Here is a 22,500-nt window from a genome sequence, read left to right as displayed (position 1 = left end):
TATTTTGTCATCATTTTTAGCATGTGGGTTGTGTGTTAATCTTCTGGTTAGCGCAGCGAGTATGACAATGTGGTAGGAGTACTTGCATTGAATCCATAGCAGCTAGTGGTTCCTCTCATTATTTTGAATACAATCAATTTCTTAAAATTATATGAACCATTTTCGGTTCTTAACTTTGGGAAATAATTCTACAATAAGTGAGCAAAATACATGAGATATTCAATGTAAAAAGTATCTTTCTGTTCCCAAATCAAAGGCTCCTTGGAGTTCTCTTACGAGTTCGAAAAATGTATTGTCTATTAACTCTTTAAGATTCAACCCGACAAAAACCGACAACGGCATAATATTCATGGGCGGGGTAGTCAAGACTGGCCTCAGTAAGTAAAATCCAATCGTTGTGAAGGAAATGACAGGCCTGTCACTGTCGCAGGATGTTTTCAGCTTTGATTTTTATAAATTTGCTGACAGAAAATAAAATATATTTTAGAATTTGCGATTTGGATCCTATTTTATTAGCGGGTGAAAATCATTGACATTGCACTTTGTTTGGTAAAAATCGGTAAAAAATTACGACTTTGGTGATGAAAAATGACTTTGATAACAATTTTTGTAAACTTTAAAAAATATTATGAATAATTTATAAGTCCCTTATTTGTGGAGCGATTTTGTCATTCGTAGTATCAATTTTATAGTAATCAAGAGATAGGAACTTCAAAGTTATTTTTTCTGATGCGAAATTATTACTTTGTAATTTTAGCACCAAGAAAAATAGTTGGTAAATAAATATTGTTACACCTCTTTGATCTTCCGCCACTGTCCATTCATGTAGAATTGTGAATCAAGCATCTCAAAGTCTTCGACCAATCACAGGCTGTCTAACTGGCTGGCCAAAACAATGACGCTTCTCACCGTTGATGTATTACGCTATTGTTATGCAAGGAATATAACACCTTTTTGAGTAGGCCTAAAAGCTAAAATCTAAAAGTAAAAAATATAATTTTGAGGAATTTGAAAGTCACATTGCTGAAATCAGCTTTAAAAAAGAACATTGGTACTTATTTCAGAAAAATCGGTTGAAAACCAACTGTTTTACGAATAAATTTGATTTTAAAATTTGCTTTTGTTTATTTTAGCTTTTTTTTAGCAACTTTTTTTATTTATCGGCCGATTTTCTTGATTTTTATATTATTCTTTATATCTCAATGAGACGAGATCAGTGATTTACTTTGTTTGTTTCAAATGTGACTAGAACATAATTTGGCTTTTTTACCTATCAACCGTGCCTGGATAATTTATTCAACAACGTGGTGATTGTGACGCAACTATCCGATGACCCTTCTTCCAGTGTTTCAGCGATGACTCAATGCATTGTTGACAGCATTGACACGTGAGCTGTCAGAACGACCAATCGTTGAAGAGTCAAGATGCTCAATAGCCAATCATTCTTCGGTCAAAAAACTTAAGAACTCACGAGAACAAAAGTTTGAAATTTGGTGATGGACGGACCTATGAAATCATTCTGGGCGGTGTTTAGTCATAAGTGACCGTAGAAAACGAAAAGGCGACTGCAGATATCAAAGGGTAGGCTTATATCATCAAAGGATGTCTACATGATTGACATGGCCATATAGGGAACTCATTATCTACTCTTCCAAAAATAATCTGAACACTAGAGACAATAAAAATTGAGTTCAAATTTAAATTCCCTTTATTCACCCCATAGGGGATATTTGTCTCCAGGGTCTACCCCAAGGGAAGACTGGAATAACCCAGCCGTTAGCTGCAGTGCAGTACCACAAACTTAGCTAGGGCGAGGTGACTTGCTCAAGGCCACACAGTGCAGCAAGTATTCAAACTCGGTACCTTTCGGGCACGAAGCAAAGACTGTACCACTGAGCCACGCTGTCCAATAATTATTCAACATCACTTGAATCATAAACTTTGAGTGGATTAAATGAAGGCCTTTTCTACATACAAAGACTTACTCTGAGCCCTGTTGTTGTTGTAAGGTCCGTGGTCTTGTCTTGAGTCCTGTAGGAAGAGACGACAAGTTGAGCTTGTTGAGTTTTTTGTTACCAAGCACAATATCCACTAACTGTGCTCAATGCGCTTTACAAAGGGGTACCTGGCCAACAGCAACACTTAACATGTAGGACGGGACATGATGCCTGTAAGGCGATATAATAATTTTTTTTCCTACAGAGAGAATGCTGCTAAGGGCCAGGTACTCATTTTACACCCGAGTTCGAAAAGTCATTCCAAAACCAACGACTCATATTGAGAATGCAATCCCTAGAGAAATCGCCTATGCAGGTGATGTCGATTTTATTGGATCAACACCAGCAAATATAGACATCATACAAAATACCCTCATGAAATATAACCTCCAAGTCAAGGCCAATAAAACCGAATTTACAACAATATCGAGGAACAAAGAGGAATGGAAAAGAACAAAGAAAGTCGGCTCACTAATTGGAGACACCGAGGATGTACAAAGAAGAAAACAGCTATCAAATGCCGCACTCAGTAAACTCACCAATGTATGGATTAGAGGTGACAAAATAAAGAGAAAAAACAAACTGAAACTGTACCGTGCTCTTGTAAAACCGGTACTTCTGTATAACTGCGGCACTTGGGCGTTGACAAAATCCGAAGAAGAACATCTGGATGCCTTCCATCGCACACAGCTAAGAAGGGTACTGGACATCAAATACCCAAAAAAGATCTCAAATGAATCACTCTATAAGATCACGAAAGAAAGACCAATCTCCCTTGACATTTTACAACAACGATGGCAACTTTTCGGTCACATACTACGCAGGGACAAAAACATACCAGCTAACCAAGCCATGTCAGGATACTTCCAAAAACACGGGAATCTTTTCAGAGGAAGACCGATCACAACACTCCCTGTGATCCTAAACAAAAACCTCACAACACTTGGACAAAGCATTAGTCTCATAACGGCAGGGGACCTTGAAAATCTGAGAACCCTAGCAGAGGACCGGCAATATTGGAGACACCTCACACAGGAAATACTGGAAACAGCCAAGGCGACCCGATCTTTCGGTCGAGACGCGAAAGGCATCTAAGTCAGTAAGCCAGTAAGTACGATGAGAGAATGTGAGGAAAGAGCCTTTTCAAAGGACTCAACTATGCGCCGAGCGAGGCTCGAACCCACGACCTTTTGATCCGAAAGCGATTGTCATACCACAAGAACACATAGTTATTCAAAAGAGAAAAGATAAAGACATGATTTCTCTGCCATACTCAGACAAAAACTTTGGGCCAGAAAACTCTTTCTTCAATTCTTGTCAAAAACTCTTAAATCTGGGACCAAGTGGAGTCCAGGATCTGAGGGTTTTTGACAGAGAGGGTGGCTGAAGAGGAGTCTCTGGAGAGTTTCATTAAAAGAAGAAGATGGCAATGGTTGGGGCATGTCTGCCGCAGACCTGATGAAACACTGATAAGGAAGGCTCTGAGATGGACACCCCAAGGAAAGAGGAAGCGAGGCTGCCCCAAGGAGACTTGGAGACATACCGTAGAGAGGGACTTAAAGCAGAGAGGTCTGTCCCTCGAGATGGCCCCAAGAATAGCAGCTGACAGGACCAGCTGGAGATCTCTTGCATTGCCTCAAGTGCCAGCAGGCCAGGAGAGGATTGAGTGAGTGAGTGAGTGAGTGAGTGAGTGAGTGAGTGAGTGAGTGAGTGAGTGGCCATTACAAGAAGAAAGAAACAAATATTCACATTGACAAAACTTTAACACCTATGAATTTAGGACCTTCAGTTTTCCATACAAAAAGACAGCCATTGAAGTCTCTATTAGGCCAGGGTATTTTATGGTCATTTGTCATGAGTTGGAAAAAATTAGTATTTACATTACGGTTGGTTTGCAGTGTTAATGATAAAAATGAAAAATATATCAATGGCGATGGTGATGGTAAGGGTGATGGTGATGGTAAGGGTGATGGTGATGATAAGGGTGATGGTGATGATAAGGGTGATGGTGATGGTAAGAGTGATGGTGATGATAAGGGTGATGGTGATGGTAAGGGTGATGGTGATGGTAAGGGTGATGGTGATGGTAAGGATGGTGATAATGGTAAGGGTGATAGTGATGGCAAGGGTGACTGATGGTGATGATAAGGGTGAGTGATGGTGATGGTAAAGGTGATAATGATGGTAAGGGTGATGGCGATGGTGATGATACTAGTAAGGGTGGCGGTGATGGTAAGAGTAATGGTGACGATGAGGAGGCAAAAAATAATGATGATGATGATGATGATGATGATGATGATGACAAAAACTCACAGCAACAGGGGTTCTTGCTACCCTGGCACCCGGTACAGGAGGAGAACGGGTGACCTTCAAGAAACAAAAATTGAACAATTACTTTACCCAGAAGAGAAGAAAAAAAAGAGGAAAAAAACAAGTCCAAGAAAAAGGGGTAATAGACTACAGTACCATCAAAATATTGTCGATGATTGCTATAAACATAATTTTAAATAACCCTAACTTTCATTTCTTTTCAATTTCTGTATTTTAAAAAATATATATATATCTTAGAATACAAATGGCTTAAATTTAAAATTTCAAAATGGTCACGTTTTCCACCATTTTTATAAAATGGAAAACATTTGGTCAATGAATGGGGACTTCAAAACGTGCAGCAAAAAATTACATTTTAATCCGTTTCATTAGTAATTTTCTATTTGTTTTTTTTCTTTTTAAATGAAAAATCAATGACTTTGTTTTGAAAATTAATTAAGCCCATGAAAAAAAAAATTAACAGTAATCAACAGTGATATGACTAATATTGTTAATTTAAAAAAAGCATCTGATATTTTGTATGTTGCGTTTAAAAATAAAACTATTTTAATTGAAAGATAAAAAAAAACAAAAAAAACTCTAACTAATTGTTTTCTCATTTGTAATAAAGTAAAGAATAAAATAAAACGTTAAAGAGCAAAAACCCATTAAGCTACCCATTGATACTTGGGTGGGATTTTTGTAACAATCAGCCTTACCGGCTTGGATTCTGAATCTTCCTTGTCCTCTCCCTCCTCCCCTCCATCTTTCCCATCCCTACCTCGCAGGGCTGGAATGGGAGGCGATTTCCCTCGCTTTGACTCTTCCTCCTACAAAACATTTCATATTATAAAAAGCATTTCACTACAGCACTACGTAAGCAAAAAAAAAAAATAAAAAATAAAGAATAAAAATAAGCAAAAAATATTTTTACAAAAAAGGCCAATTTGTTCAACAATCATCTGATAAATTGAGGACGAAATTTGCGTTAATTTGACCGACTTTTTAGGTTCGATTCCATGTACTTTATTAGGTTCCGTTTTCCCTTTTAAAAATATTTTTTCTCCTCTTCCCTGTTAACTGTCATCGGATTTTGTCAATTTACGTACAAATAAATAAATAAATAAATAAATAAATAAATAAATAAATAAAAAATAAATAAATAAATACATTGAATTGAATTGAATTGAATTACTTTACAGGAAAGCTCAATTTTCTTCCACGACAGAGGATGTTGAGACAACACAAAATGACATGAGTAGGAAAGTGCCAGAAGACAACAGGAAATAAAAACTTTGCAGGGCGATAGGGGCTCGAACCCGTGACCTTACTGGTACGACAACTCAGCCTGGCCAGGGAGAGTGTAACTCTATCGGGTCATGGATAGCTCATTCGGTAGAGTCACAATCTCTCCGGCCGGGCGGAGTTGTCGTACCAGTAAGGTCGCGGGTTCGAGCCACCATCGCCTCCGCAACATTTTTATTCTCTGTAGTCTTCTGGCACTTTCCTACTTCATTTCTTGATTTTGTCAACATCAGTGCCTGCTCCACTCACTTTTCTCATGTAATAATGAGTTTCAATTTCTTTCTATTTTCTTTTTTTTTTTTACTAGACTGCATTGTAAATTTCAAAAAGTAGTAAACAAAAATGAGTACAACAGCTTAAAAAAGAAAAAGAACAAAAATACCAAACACGGAATGTTTCGGGCTCAAAACCCTTCTCCAGCCAACAAAAAAAAAAAAAACAACAAAAAAACAATGAAACATTTCTCTGCCATCGATCTGGTTTTTCAGTTTTGCATTTATTTATGTTTACATTTTGTTGTTGTTGTTGTTGTTGGGTGAAGAAGGGTTTTTCGCTCGAAACATTCGTTGTTTGGGATTTTGTTCTTTTTTTTAAAGCTGTTATATTCATTCCTGTTTATTACGGTTCACAGTCCACAGTTTCCAAGCAGCTTCGTAACACTTTGGCTTGTGTAAAATTCAACGGGTTGTCAGAGTCGAGGTTTTTACTACGTCAAGCAACGGTAAGGAATTCATGGGTAAGGGAGGAAACTCATTTATCTTTTTTCATCAAATTTTGACTAAGCCGGTTTTTGCAAAAGTTGCCTCCTCAGATTTATTCATAATTTTGAGGGGAAAAAAAAGTCATAGAAATGTTAATTAGCGACGAATAGTTAAATAAATCTACTTGAACAAGTTGGTTTATTGTGGTGTCAGGGATATTAAACTCTGATCGAAATAAATCAATATTGGAGACACATGACTGATGAGATGATCATAGAATCCAATAGGCTGCATCGGCAAAATTATGCAAGTGCCACATATATGTATATATATATAATTATATATATATATAATATATATATATAATATATATATATATATATATATATATATATATATTGGATCGTGTTTGATACAAATATGGTACGAAAAGTGCTCGACATGTAGTAATGGAGCGAATTATTATTTAGAATATTTACCACAATGTTTGGAGCAGTCTACATCAATGTTTCAGGCTTAATTTGCCATCTTCAGGAAGATTAAGCCTGAAACATTGATGTAGACTGCCCCAAACATTGTGGAATATTTTAAAATATATATATATATATATATATATATATATATATATATATATATATATATATATATATATATAAATACAAATTCTTAGTAACCATGGCAATAGTCACATATAAAGCATTTTGCTGTGTACAAAATGGCAGATGAAGTATTTGAACAATTATTTCCCTGAGAAATAACCTAATTTTCATTAATTTTAAATCTAAAATTTAACTTGCCAAATTTGAGCCCCAGAGATTAAATGCGTCTAAATGGCACGTGAGAAAGTCTCTCACAGCTTGTAAGGCCAAACATCTGTCAGATTAAATGTGTCTAAATGGCACGTGAGAAAGTCTCTCACAGCTTGTAAGGCCAAACATCTGTTCAAGGTCGGGAAGAAAAGTGTGATGTCCAAAAACTGGTTCCTATTTCATTGGAAGTGTAAAACTACTCTTCCGAGGGACTGGATACACATCATGTGTAATTCATCTTCTGGTGTCAGAGTGATGGCATCTTCTTTTATAGTCTAAATATTTTATGCTGGTCGTCAATAACGATCATTCATCCCAGCTTATTTTTGTTCTGTAACCCTAAGAACATCTTGCTCTCACAGGAAAGATAGAAGGTAAAAAGAGTAAAGGTAGACCAAGAAAAACATATTTGAATAGTTTGAACAGCTGGGTGACAAAGAAAGAGATGAGTAATATTAGTTTTCTGAGGTTATCTGATCAGAGAGATGAATGGCGTATCATGATCACCGATGTCTTGAAGAGAGAGGGAGAGAGAGAATCCTAATACTCTGCCTACACGTCCTGCTACTGAAACAGTTACATCACCGTATGATTCAACATGTAACCTATTCATTATTAGTCCACCAAAAGAGTGGTTACATACACACTTCCAAAGAATTAGGAACCAGAAAAATAGAAGGCATGATGTCACAACTTTTCCTCCCTTTTGGTTTGATTGCGTTTTAGTCTGTCGTTGTCATCTGTTAAACACATCTCATCAATCATAAACACCAAATAAAACTATTTCTTACTTTTCTGTCACTTTTTGTCTTTGATCGGGTAAACAAGACATTTGGCCATACTGATGATTTCAGCAGTCAAAAACATGTTGCTATTAGTGGGTTACGAACGAAAGAGTGAAAATGGAGAGGCTTCGGATGTAAACAATACAGAAATCGAACGTTTTGCGTACAAACCCTTCCTCAGCACAACAATAAACAAATTAACGTGGAAAACAAATAATAAAATAAAATGCAATATCACTTGTCATTATTTTATTTGTTTTCCGTGTTAATTTGTTTATTGTTGTGCTGACGAAGGGTTTGTACCCCGAAAAGTTCATTGTCTGTTTTGTTCCCATACAAAGCCTCTCCATTTTCACTCTTTCGTTAGTATTTTCACAATCCCAGGCTTCAGACAGCCCCCACAGCTATCTACTTATAAGTGAGTTATGCACAGTTAATCCTCAAGAGTTATTCTCAAAAACTCTACCAGCAAGCAAAATCTTCTGTCGTAATTTCTGCATTAGAAATTTTACCGAAATGCATAAAAATATAAAGGAAAAATAATCTAAAACTACATTGAAATTTATTTCCTTCAAATTTAAAATTGACCATAAGAAAAGATTCTACGTTGTCAACTGACATCTCTAATGAATCAATCATTCTACGTTGTCAAATGACATCTCTAATGAATCAATCATTCTACGTTGTCAAATGACATCTCTAATGAATCAATCATTCTACGTTGTCAAATGACATCTCTAATGAATCAATCATTCTACGTTGTCAAATGACATCTCTAATGAATCAATCATTCTATGTAGTCAAATGACATCTCTAATGAATCAATCATTCTACATTGTCAAATGACATCTCTAATGAATCAATCATTCTTCGTGGTCAAATGCCATCTCTAATGAATCAATCATTCTACGTTGTCAAATGACATCTCTAATGAATCAATCATTCTACATGGTCAAATGACATCTCGAATGAATCAATCATTCTACGTTGTCAAATGACATCTCTAATGAATCAATCATTCTACGTTGTCAAATGACATCTCTAATGAATCAATCATTCTACGTTGTCAAATGACATCTCTAATGAATCAATCATTCTACGTTGTCAACTGACATCTCTAATGAATCAATCATTCTACGTTGTCAAATGACATCTCTGATGAATCAATCATTCTACGTTGTCAAATGACATCTCTAATGAATCAATCATACTACGTTGTCAAATGACATCTCTAATGAATCAATCATTCTACGTTGTCAAATGACATCTCTAATGAATCAATCATTCTATGTAGTCAAATGACATCTCTAATGAATCAATCATTCTACATTGTCAAATGACATCTCTAATGAATCAATCATTCTTCGTGGTCAAATGCCATCTCTAATGAATCAATCATTCTACGTTGTCAAATGACATCTCTAATGAATCAATCATTCTACATGGTCAAATGACATCTCGAATGAATCAATCATTCTACGTTGTCAAATGACATCTCTAATGAATCAATCATTCTACGTTGTCAAATGACATCTCTAATGAATCAATCATTCTACGTTGTCAAATGACATCTCTAATGAATCAATCATTCTACGTTGTCAAATGACATCTCTAATGAATCAATCATTCTACCGTTGTCAAATGACATCTCTAATGAATCAATCATTCTTCGTGGTCAAATGACATCTCTAATGAATCAATCATTCTACGTTGTCAAATGACATCTCTAATGAATCAATCATTCTACATGGTCAAATGACATCTCGAATGAATCAATCATTCTTCGTGGTCAAATGACATCTCTAATGAATCAATCATTCTATGTAGTCAAATGGCATCTCTAATGAATCAATCATTCTACGTTGTCAAATGACATCTCTAATGAATCAATCATTCTACGTTGTCAAATGACATCTCTAATGAATCAATCATTCTACGTTGTCAAATGACATCTCTAATGAATCAATCGTTCTACGTTGTCAAATGACATCTCTAATGAATCAATCGTTCTACGTTGTCAAATGACATCTCTAATGAATCAATCATTCTATGTTGTCAAATGAAGACATGACAAAAGGTTGCTTTAAATGGAATAGAAAGTCGAGTAATAAAGGCTTTAATGTTACAAAGGGAATATATCAGAAAATAATAAAGAAATATTTTGCATATATGACCTGATTGAGAAGCGAGTCTGGAATGTTTTGAATTCCCAGTTTCAAACTGTTCTATAATATTTGGCCCTTATCCATTATAACTAGGGGCAACTTTTTAAAAAAACCATCACAATACTGTTACAAAACACGTAGGCATGTTATTTTTTAAAATTTATTAATTTTATGTTTTTTTATGCAATATGCCTCTAAATTTTTGGTTAAAGGAGTTATCAAATTTTAAATCAATCAAAAAGTACGAAAACTTCTCACAATCATTTCATCAAAATTAACGGGACAAATAAACAACCTTTTATCACAACCTCATATTATTGTCAAAGATATTAAATATATTTGGTGAGAAAAAAAAAAAAGATAATATGCAATATTTTAAAAAAGTATTAAAGAACGTTTTTTTTTTTTTTTACCCTCTGTCGTTCCTGGAATTCTCTTTCCTTCTGTGCTCTAATCTCCTCCTGTCTTCTCTCTTCCTCTTCCTTCCTCTGTCTCTCCAACTCTCTCTTCTTCTCTTCTGCAGCTAGCATCATCTCTTCGTTCTTACGCCGGGCCTGGTAAATTGGGGCAGAAGGGGGGGGGGGGGGAATGAGTGTTGTGATGATGAAACCATAGATATATAAATATAAAACATGCATGTGGATACTTTTTATTGAGGTTTTGGATGTGCTGTCATCCAAAGATAAAACAAGATTGCGTTCAATATAAAAAAGAATTGTGCGAGATAAGACACGCCATGTTTCACAAAATGCATCTGTCTTGATGATTACATTGGAAAGACAACTGAAAGCAGATGGATAACCAACAATTAACCAAAAAAAAAAACAACAAAAAAAAACAACCCCCCTCCCTGCCCCCCCCCCCCCCCCCCCCCCCCCCGCCCCCCCAAATATAGAAACAGAAATAAAAATTAAAAATAAACAACTTATGTACGGAAAGACACGGGAGGTCCAGGCCATTGTCCTGCTTGTCTATGTTACAAATTCAAACGAATACTTGAATCCCACAATAACACGACACGGCCCTCACTGACCCTCACATGGTATTGATTTGGTATTAAAACTCAACCCCCTCCCCCCTGCCTTTTTTTTTCTCTTTTTATTGTTGCTTCAAAACTCTCCCCACCTCATTCCCTCTAGATTCTGACTCTAATTTTTCAAGATCACAAGGTTTAAAATGACCATAATAACAAGAAATGAAATGAGAATTGCTTTAGAATTATGGATGAAACACTGGCATTGTGTGGGGAATGAAACTCGCTTTGGACTTATGGATGAAACACTGACATTGGGTGGGGAATGAAACACTGATATTGTGTGGGGAATGAGACTTGCTTTGGACATGGTTGAAACACTGACATTGTGTGAGGAATGAGACTCGCTTTGGACTCGAGGATGAAACACTGACATTGTGTGGGGAATGAAACTTGCATTGGACTCGAGGATGAAACACTGACATTGTGTGGGGAATGAAACTCGCATTGGACTCGAGGATGAAACACTGACATTGTGTGGGGAATGAAACTCGCATTGGACTGGAGGATGAAACACTGATATTGTGTGGGGAATGAAAACTCGCATTGGACTCGAGGATGAAACACTGACATTGTGTGGGGAATGAAACTCGCATTGGACTCGAGGATGAAACACTGATATTGTGTGGGGAATGAAACTCGCATTGGACTCGAGGATGAAACACTGACATTGTGTGGGAATGAAATACTGACATTGTGTGGGGAATGAGACTTGCTTCGGACATATGGATGAAACACTGACATTGTGTGGTGAATGAGTCTTGCTTTGGACTTTTATTTTATAAAGCAAGAGAAAGTTTTGAGCATTTATCTAGAGCAAAATCCACTAAACATGCTCAAAGCACTTTACAAGTGGCCCCAAGCAAACAACAAAATTTAACAGAAGAGATGTGATGCCTGTTAGGCGATATTACTATTTTTCAGACAGAGACAAAAGATCTTAACGGCCACATACTCATTTTATACCTGAGTACAGTGACATAACGTGAGTAAAGTGTCTTTTCCAAGGACTCAGCTATGCACCCATCAGAGAGTGCCTCCAATCTGAAGGAGGGAGTCAAACCATGACCATTACACTACAAGGCTGTACGCCAACATATGAGTATTGAAAAATACTGTGATAATTCATCTACCCTGACAACTTTCCACTCAGACTGTCCACTCAGACTGTCCACCCAGACTATCCACCCAGAATGTCCACCAAGACTGTCCACCCAGAATGTCCACTCAGACTGTCCACCCAGACTATCCACCCAGACTGTCCACCCAGACTGTCCACTCAGACTGTCCACCCAGACTGTCCACCCAGACTGTCCACCCAGACTGTCCACTCAGACTGTCCACCCAGACTGTCAACTCAGACTGTCCACCCAGACTGTCCACTCAGACTGTCCACCCAGACTGTCCACTCAGACTGTCCACCCAGACTGTCCACCCAGACTGTCCACCTCCACCAGACTGTCCACCCAGACTGTCCCACTCAGACTGTCCACCCAGACTGTCCACCAGACTGTCCACCCAGACTGTCCACCCAGACTGTCCACCCAGACTGTCCACCCAGACTGTCCACCCAGACTGTCCACCCAGACTGTCCACTCAGACTGTCCACCCAGACTGTCCACCCAGACTGTCCACCCAGACTGTCCACCCAGACTGTCCACTCAGACTGTCCAATCAGACTGTCCACCCAGACTGTCAACTCAGACTGTCCACCCAGACTGTCCACTCAGACTGTCCACCCAGACTGTCCACTCAGACTGTCCACCCAGACTGTCCACCCAGACTGTCCACCCAGACTGTCCACCCAGACTGTTCACTCAGACTGTCCACCCAGACTGTCCACCCAGACTGTCCACTGAGACTGTCCACCCAGACTGTCCACTGAGACTGTCCATCCAGATTGTCCACCCAGACTGTCCACCCAGACTGTCCACTCAGACTGTCCACCCAGACTGTCCACCCAGACTGTCCACCCAGACTGTCCACTGAGACTGTCCACCCAGACTGTCCACCCAGACTGTCCACTCAGACTGTCCAATAAAACTGTTCAGTCAGACTTACCTCCTCTTTCTTCTCATTATTCCTTCGTTGTTCCTCATCGTATTCCCTCTGAATTCTGGCCCGCTGCTCCTCCAGGATTTTCTGCTCCCTTTCGTCCTGTAGCTTCTCCAGCTGTTTTTTACGATATTCCTCTGCTTTCTTCTCCTCTATCTGTGTGGAACAAATAAAATTAGCAATGACTATCCCGCACAAATCTTTGGGCCTCTTTTTCGCTCACAAAGTGCCCAAATTCGCGACAAAATATGGGACGAAGCCGTTTCGTGTATGCTATTTTAAAAAATTAATTACGATGCTGTGTATCGATGAATATGACTTAAAGTTGACACAGTTAGAAAATAGATCATTTTAGATTATGTCAAGCGACAAAACTCGTACGATTACCAGAAGACCGTTAAAAATAGATTTTTACTCTTTGGAGTAAAATATTTCTAAAACTACCGGGCGTGGAGGTTTTGTCGCTGACAAGGTAATACATGAACATTTCTTCTTTTTAGTTGTAAAATTTCATTTGAATATGACGAGTACTTTTCCAGTATTTTACAAAACATCATCCTAATTTGCTCTTCATTTGTAAAAGACATTTTGCCCCCCTACAGCCCGACTCACAAAACGAGTTCAAAACGATTTGGCACCAAACTGAGCGGCTGAGCGGGTCGTGGCAAAGCGCTTTCTGATTGGTTGACCTTGTTTTAAAGTTCATGACTAGTCAAAATGTCTGCGCAGTCTCACTGGCAGAGGGGTGTTTATCGTCTGCCATTGCGTTTGGGTTCAATAAAGAGCTGATAATTTGACTGTTTAATTTACAAGAATTTAATAAATTATGATGTTAAAAGTTTTCGATTGCAATATGATCTACAATCTCAGCATGGCTTTGATTATTGTGTTCCAAGTCACATTCCATCAGTAACCTTTGTCCCCTTGTCCAATTTCTCTTTTCCTTCTATATTTCTTTCGTTTATGTACGCAATCTCTCTCTCCCCTTCCCCCCCCCCCCCCCCACTCTGTGTGTGTGTGTGTTTTATATACTCATTTCTTTATATATTTCTCTCTATCTGTGTGTGTGTGTGTGTGTGTGTGTGTGTATTATACTCATTTCTCTTTCTCTGTGTGTGTGTGTTTGTGTGTGTATTATATACCATTCAGCTCTAAAATTATATAAGTTGGAACTCTTATAATATTTTCATCATATTCTATATAAAATTTGCCATAAAATTGCCAAGTTTCAATCTCTTAATCCGCTTATTACTCGAGATACAGCCATAAGTTGAAAAATGAAAAATAAATGCCGAAAAAGAGTCCCATATTTTAACGTTTTTTTTTCCTCTTTGTGGGTCATCCAAATAAATGACACCTTTGAAGCTGCATAACTTGTTTATTTATGAATGGATTTTCAAAATGTCGACTGTACCCAGGATCGATCTCAGTCCCTTTGTGTGTGCAGCGAGTGCTCTACCAATTGAACTATCGGGACCAATTTGAAGTGGTGACAAATGGGACTAGAACTGGTCCTACAGAGAAATTATGGCCCCTGGAACCGGAGTTTATCCCAGTTTCAATTTAGACAATGACAATTGCTTGTTACCCTTTGGAAAGGATGCTAGTTTATTGCAAAGTACTTTAAGCCAAATTTAACAGACCTAGCTACCCGATTCCTGCTTGGTAGTCGAGCTATATCTGAGGGACTCTGAATACGTCACCAAAACTCATCATCTAAATTACCTGTCTTTTCAAATCCAGCTTGTATTTATCTGCCTGCAACTTTTCTACGTCAGTCTGGATGGAAATTACAAAGAGGGGAAGGTTACATTAGATTAGATTAACTCACTGTCGTCCAGTTGCTTTAAAAACAAAAACAAAAAAAACAAAAAAAAAACAAACAACAACAAAAACAAACAAACAAAACGAAAAACAAAACAAAAATAAAAAATAGAAACTTAAATATTGTGTTGTCTTTGACAATTAAATAATAGTAATAAAAAGAAGAAGAAAAAGAAGAAAATTGGATGGCATGTGAAAAGGTACAATGACATATGTCACGTAAACGATCTGGGTACATGAAATGAATACATAGACAATTATAATATTCTCTCTCTATCTCTCTCTCACATTTCTCTCATTTGCTTGCTCATCACCTCTCTCTCTCTCTCTCTCTCTCTCTCTCTCTCTCACACACACACACACACATTTCTCTCATTTGCTTTCTCGTCACCTCGCTCTCTCTCTCTCTCTCTCTCTCTCACACACACACACACACACACATTTCTCTCATCACCTCTCTCTCAAACACACACACACACACACACACACACACGCATTTCTCTCATTTGCTTTCTCGTCACCCTCTCTGTCTGAATATCTATCTGAAAGAGACACATAAACACGAACCCAATTGCTGGCACACAAACAAAAATAATCACAGCTACACACACACACTCACAAATACAACATTGTTTTCCAGAATGTTCCTATATCTTTGTATTCTCTCAACTCCCCCCCCCCCTCCTTCCCCCTCCCCCTCACCCCTATTCTAACCTCCACCACTTACACCCATCTTTATTCTTTTTACACGCACAACGACTGAAGACTGGAATATTTCATCCCAAATTTACAAATTTCCCCATGAGAATGAATAAACATAGAGCTATATTATATATATTTTTTAATTATCATTATTTGAAGTCCACTCCCCCCTCCACCCCTCGCCCTAAATCAACCTTGGAATAAATATCAAAAGTAAAAATAGAATATAAACTTTAATCTAATTTACAAAGAAACATTGTGTGGACGTTTCGGGTTTCCCCTTTGTTGACAAGAAGATCTGATGCACTAAAGATGGATGAGACATGACAGGCCAAAACATCCGTATTGTTTGTCTTTGCAAATCCAATTAAACAGGGCGAGTCGGTTTGTTTGTAACAACTACAGGAGGACTGAACGTGTCAGGGAGATGCACAAGAGCCTAAACTGGTTGCCATTACACGCTAGACGCACTATACAAACAGCCAAAGTTCTTTCTAAGGCCCTGGTTGCCATTACACGCTAGACGCACTATACAAACAGCCAAAGTTCTTTCTAAGACTCGTCAGGGACTGACATCCATTCCAATTGATCGACTTATCCCAAACAAAAGAAAACAGAACTCCTACCAGGTCCTGCAGTCACGAGTTAATGCTCATCTCAACGTATATTTGTGTATTGTTGTGCTGACAAAGGGTTTATACCCGATACGTCCATTGTCTGTTTTGTTCTCATACACATACAAAGCCTCTCCATTTTCACTCTTTCTTTAATATTTTCACGGTCACCGGGGCTTCAGGCAGCAATACAGAGAGACTGACAGACATGATTATGTTTGATGCACAGAGTTGGCAGTGCGAGTCACGTCCAAGGCAAAGACAGCGCTTCCATTTGATGCACAGAGTTGGGACTTCGAGTCACGTCCAAGACAAAGACAAAGCTTCCATTTGATGCACAGAGTTGGGACTTCGAGTCACGTCCAAGACAAAGACAAAGCATCCATTTGATGCACAGAGTTGGGAGTTCGAGTCACGTCCAAGACAAAGACAAAGCTTCCATTTGATCTACAGAGTTGGGACTTCGAGTCATGTCCAAGACAAAGACAAAGCATCCATTTGATGCACATAGTTGGGACTTCGAGTCACGTCCAAGACAAAGACAAAGCATCCATTTGATGCACAGAGTTGGGACTTCGAGTCACGTCCAAGACAGAGACAAAGCATCCATTTGATGCACAGAGTTGGGACTTCAAGTCACGTCCAAGACAAAGACAAAGCATCCATTTGATGCACAGAGTTGGGAGTTCGAGTCACGTCCAAGACAAAGACAAAGCTTCCATTTGATCTACAGAGTTGGGAGTTCGAGTCACATCCAAGACAAAGACAAAGCTTCCATTTGCTATTATGTCCTATTTAAAAAGAAATAAAATTAAAAATTGAGCATTTATATAGCGCAATATCCACTAAATGTACTCAAAGCGCTTTACAAGGGGTCCCTGGCCAACAGTAACATTTAACATGTAAGATGGTACATGATGCCTGTTAGGCGATGCTATAATTTTTTTTTCGTAGAGAGACAACACTGTTAAAGGTCAGGTACTCATTTTACATCTGAGTACAGTGAGAGAATGTGAGTAAAGAGTCTTTTTCGAAGACTCAACTATGCGCCGAGCGAGGCTCGAACCCAGGACCTTCTGATCCGAAAGTGAGTGTCATACTACAAGACCACATAGCCACACAAATCATTTATTTCTTCAAGTTTCCAGCAAGGAACCAACCTTGGGCATTCCAAATATTCCGTGCCCTCCCCTAGCGTGTGACGGGTCTCCGTCTGCCGTTGTCTGGGCTGGTGGGGGACCAATCAGATCGTCCCTGTAGCTGTTACTTCCAGCTCCTCCTCTAGGCGATGCGTCCAATGTGAAGGTCGGGATGTCCCTTGGCGGTGGGGCCGTTCCCCGATGGGACAATTGGTTAATGTTGTCATTTCTCATCTGTCTCAAATCGGCTGGATGCAGAAAACAACAAAGTATCAAATGAATCAATCAATTAATAAAAGGAAATAAATTAATAATAATAATAATAATAATAATAATAATAATAATAATATAATAATAATAATAATAATATAATAATAATAATAATAATAATAATAATAATAATAATAATAATAATAATAATAATAATAATAATAATAATAATAATAATAATAATAATAATAATAATATATTCCATCAGTGGTGATGATGACGATAATAATGAACATCATCAATATCACTATCTTTATCTGAAATTAATAAAGACATTAAAAAAAAAAAAGAAAAAAGAGCCAAGACAAAAATAAAATACCCAAAAAAACGCACAACTCCCCCCCCCCCCCCCAATAAAAAAAAAAAAACAAGGATAATAACCAAACAAAACAACAACCCCTCCCCTCATCCTATGGCAAACCAGCAGACATTTGACTCACAAATAACATTTCCTTGAGTGTCCCTCATCGGAGCCCCTCCCCCCCCCCCTCCCCAACAGCAAACTAGCAGACATTTGACTCACAAATAACATTTCCTTGAGTGTCCCTCATTGGAGCTCCTCCCCCCCCCTCTCCCCCCATCCCATGGCAAACCAGCAGACATTTGACTCACAAATAACATTTCCTTGCGTGTCCCTCATGGGAGCTCCTCCCCCACCCCTCCCCCCATCCTATGGCAAACCAGCAGACATTTGACTCACGAATAACATTTCCTTGCGTGTCCCTCATGGGAGCTCCTCCCCCACCCCTCCCCCCATCCCATGGCAAACCAGCAGACATTTGACTCACAAATAACATTTCCTTGCGTGTCCCTCATTGGAGCTCCTCCCCCACCCCTCCCCCATCCTATGGCAAACCAGCAGACATTTGACTCACAAATAACATTTCCTTGCGTGTCCCTCATGGAGCTCCTCCCCCACCCCTCCCCCATCCCATGGCAAACCAGCAAACATTTGACTCACAAATAACATTTCCTTGCGTGTCCCTCATGGAGCTCCTCCCCCACCCCCTCCCCATCCTATGGCAAACCAGCAGACATTTGACTCACAATAACATTCCTTGCGTGTCCCTCATGGAGCTCCTCCCCCACCCCTCCCCCATCCATGGCAAACCAGCAGACATTTGACTCACAAATAACATTTCCTTGCGTGTCCCTCATGGAGCTCCTCCCCCACCCCTCCCCCATCCTATGGCAAACCAGCAACATTTGACTCACAAATAACATTTCCTTGCGTGTCCCTCATGGGAGCTCCTCCCCCACCCCTCCCCCCATCCATGGCAAACCAGCAAACATTTGACTCACAAATAACATTTCTTTGCGTGTCCCTCATGGGAGCTCCTCCCCCCCCCTCCCCCATCCTATGGCAAACCAGCAGACATTTGACTCACAAATAACATTTCCTTGCGTGTCCCTCATGGGAGCTCCTCCCCCACCCCTCCCCCCATCCCATGGCAAACCAGCAGACATTTGACTCACAAATAACATTTCCTTGCGTGTCCCTCATGGGAGCTCCTCCCCACCCCTCCCCCCCATCCTATGGCAAACCAGCAGACATTTGACTCACAAATAACATTTCCTTGCGTGTCCCTCATGGGAGCTCCTCCCCCACCCTTCCCAAACGGGTCGTAGTACTTTGCCTCCTCCTCCATCTTCATTTCATATCTGGAGAAATCAACAACGGGGACAAATCATTTGGAATAAATCAAAAAGTAATAACTATGTAATTCATCAACAAATAAAATGAAATAAAATAAAATACAATTGCCTTTGTTCATCCCATAGGGGAAATATGTCTCTAAGGTCTATTCCAAGGGAAGACTGGAATAACCCAGGCGTCAGCCACAGTGCAGCGCCGCAAATTGAGCTAGGGCAAGCAGGGGCTCATCAAACTCGGTACCTTTCGGGTACAAAGCAAAGACCGAAAAAATGAAAGATTAATAAATTATAAATGATTATTCATGAACAAATAAATGAATAAACAAATTGAATTACATGTAAAATAAAAACAAATTGATCAAAATAAAAACAGATAAATCAAGAATCCAATCCAAGCCAATATTATAAGATGTTATGAGCCCTTGCTGTCCACTATGAAAATGTTTTACGTGTACACTTCCAAATTATATGACACTAAAACCACGTAAGTTATTGACAAAAAAGTGACAGAGTCTCTCTAAAAGACTAAGGGTTAATAATCTTTCCAAAACAATAAATAAATTCTGAAGCGGACTCACATCCTAGGACACCCTACCTTAGTTTGCAACAAAAAATAATTTATATTAAAAAAAAAAAAGATAGAATGAAAATAAAAGGTCAGAAGTCAGAACCATTTTCCTTGCTAAATCAGAGGTCTTGTCCTAAATTGTAATAACTATATATTATAACACAGCCTCAAATGACACATCATATTACAACACACTCTTTGACAACGCATTATATTATAGCACAGCCTGATATAACACATCATATTATAACACACCCTTTGACAACTCATTATATTATAACACACCCTTTGACAACTCATTATATTATGACACACCCTTTGACAACTCATTATATTATAACACACCCTTTTACAACTCATTATATTATAACACACCCTTTTACAACTCATTATATTATAACACACCCTTTTATAACTCATTATATTATGAAACACCCTTTTATAACTCATTATATTATGACACACCCTTTGACAACTCATTATATTATAACACACCCTTTGACAACTCATTATATTATGACACACCCTTTGACAACTCATTATATTATATCACACCCTTTTATAACTCATTATATTATAACACACCCTTTTATAACTCATTATATTATAACACACCCTTTTATAACTCATTATATTATGACACACCCTTTTATAACTCATTATATTATATCACACCCTTTTATAACTCATTATATTATAACACACCCTTTTATAACTCATTATATTATAACACACCCTTTTATAACTCATTATATTATAACACACCCTTTGACAACTCATTATATTATGACACATCTAATATGACACACAATATAATATGGCCTATCATAACACATTAAGAAATTAAGGAGCAGGCACTGATGTAAAATAAAGATGTGAACAAGTGTGAATGAAAGGTACCAGACAAAGCAAGAAAGAAAAATACAAGAAAAAAACAAACATCCCAAAAAATCAGTCGACCTCAACAAGGGATTGAACCTCAGACCTCCTGTCTGACAACTGGTCCATTACAGCACAGAGGCCCCCAGTAGTTGGGACAATTTTAGTATCTATATTCTGACCAAAATCAGAAGGTCTGAAGTTCGATCCCCAGTCAAAGTTGACTGAATTTTTTGGGGATGTTTTTTTTTTTTTTCTTGTATTTTTCTTTCTTGCTTTGACTGGCACCTTTTTGTTTGTTTGTTTGTTTGTTGCTTTAGGTCTCTTCCAACACAATTGAGGTTATATGAGAGACCGCTGAAACAAAAAAACAAGCAATCTAACAAAAATAGTACAAATGTAAATCAAAATCATAACCTAAAGATATCATAAGCTAAATTATAAATAACCAAGAACAAACAGGCAGAAGATTTACAGAAAAAAAAATATCCCCTGTCAAAAATACAATCACAAACCAAAGAAGCAGGATAGGCTAGTAAAGAGAAGAAGAAACGACATCACTATCGGATCGTACACCCATGCGAACATCATAGGTATATGATTCAAGCACCTTTCATACACACTTGTTCAGATATTTATCTATCACAACACACCTTATTGTGAAACATAATAATAATAGTAGGACAGCCCATCTTACAACACACCAATGCCAGCACAGTGTATGAATTATTTATTATTTACCTCTCCCGTTCCTCTTTAGCCCGTTGTTTCTTCATGTTGTTTTCAGCCATTTGTCTTTCTAACTCGGCCCGGTATTCACTGACGTTCTGTTTCTTGTCCTTGTTTCTGTCTTCGTCTGTGGAAAACTGCATGCCTTGGGCTGGTGCTCTACTGCATAGGGATGAAAAAAAAAACATGGGCTGGGTTAGACAGAAATCTTTGAAAACTCAAAGCCTGACACTGATATTATTAATATAATAATATATTATATTATTATTATCATCATTATATATTATTATTATTATTATATTATTATTATTATTATTATTATTATTATTATTATATTAATTATTTATTATTATTATTATTATTATTAGCTACAAGAAAATGAACAGTGCGATGTAGTCAATTTGTACGTCCTTCAGAGTGAATAGGCCCATGGAGCCAGAGTTCATCCAAGTGTTGCTATCGCGTCAAATGGATAATAGAAATTGCTTGCTAACCCTTGGATAGGACGCTAGTCTGTTGCAAAGTACTTTTCACCAAATCTAATCTAACAGTCCCAGCTACTCAATTATTGATGAGTGGGCACGAGAGGGGGGGGGGAGGGGGCAGAATAAAATCATTGAATTCGAATTCAGCCCCCTGGATCAATCTCAGTCCCTTTGCAGGTGAGGCGAGTGCTCTACTAGCTGAACTATTGGGACTGCCGTACTCTGGAAAAAGACATATTCAAAAATTTGACCAGAAAACTCTTCCAAATATTGATTGATTTAAATGACCCTCATCTTGGCAAAAAAACTCTCAAACCTGAGACGTCGCAAAGTCTTCCTTCAGTCCCAGGTTTGAGAGTTTTTTGCCAAGATGAGGGTCATTTAAATCAATCGATATTTGAAGGACGAGTTTTCTGGTTAAATTTTTGAATATGTGTTTTTCCAGAGTACGGCAGCACGGCCATTTTGTACGTC

General features: G+C 38.2%; 1 protein-coding gene across 2 annotated transcripts in view; it reads right to left on the bottom strand.

Annotated features, from left to right (window-relative positions):
* LOC144970426 (uncharacterized) overlaps positions 1-22,500 on the bottom strand; it is a 227,617-nt gene that overhangs the window by 56,415 nt on the left and 148,702 nt on the right. For both annotated transcript variants that reach the window (XM_078910058.1, XM_078910067.1), the window contains 9 exons: positions 21,554-21,703; positions 19,274-19,371; positions 17,461-17,687; positions 14,886-14,939; positions 13,167-13,316; positions 10,486-10,626; positions 5,027-5,137; positions 4,311-4,364; positions 1,986-2,031 (listed from right to left, as the gene is read on the bottom strand). In XM_078910058.1, coding sequence (XP_078766184.1) covers positions 1,986-2,031; positions 4,311-4,364; positions 5,027-5,137; positions 10,486-10,626; positions 13,167-13,316; positions 14,886-14,939; positions 17,461-17,687; positions 19,274-19,371; positions 21,554-21,703 — 1,031 coding nt within the window. The remainder of the gene's footprint in view (positions 1-1,985; positions 2,032-4,310; positions 4,365-5,026; positions 5,138-10,485; positions 10,627-13,166; positions 13,317-14,885; positions 14,940-17,460; positions 17,688-19,273; positions 19,372-21,553; positions 21,704-22,500) is intronic.

The sequence above is a fragment of the Berghia stephanieae genome, chromosome 1, assembly GCF_034508935.2.
Source record: "Berghia stephanieae isolate SIO BIC M18660-M18661 chromosome 1, UCSD_Bste_1.3, whole genome shotgun sequence".
NCBI lineage: Eukaryota > Metazoa > Mollusca > Gastropoda > Nudibranchia > Aeolidiidae > Berghia > Berghia stephanieae.
Note: the sequence above shows the minus strand (reverse complement) of the source record. Positions and strands in the feature narration are given on the sequence as shown.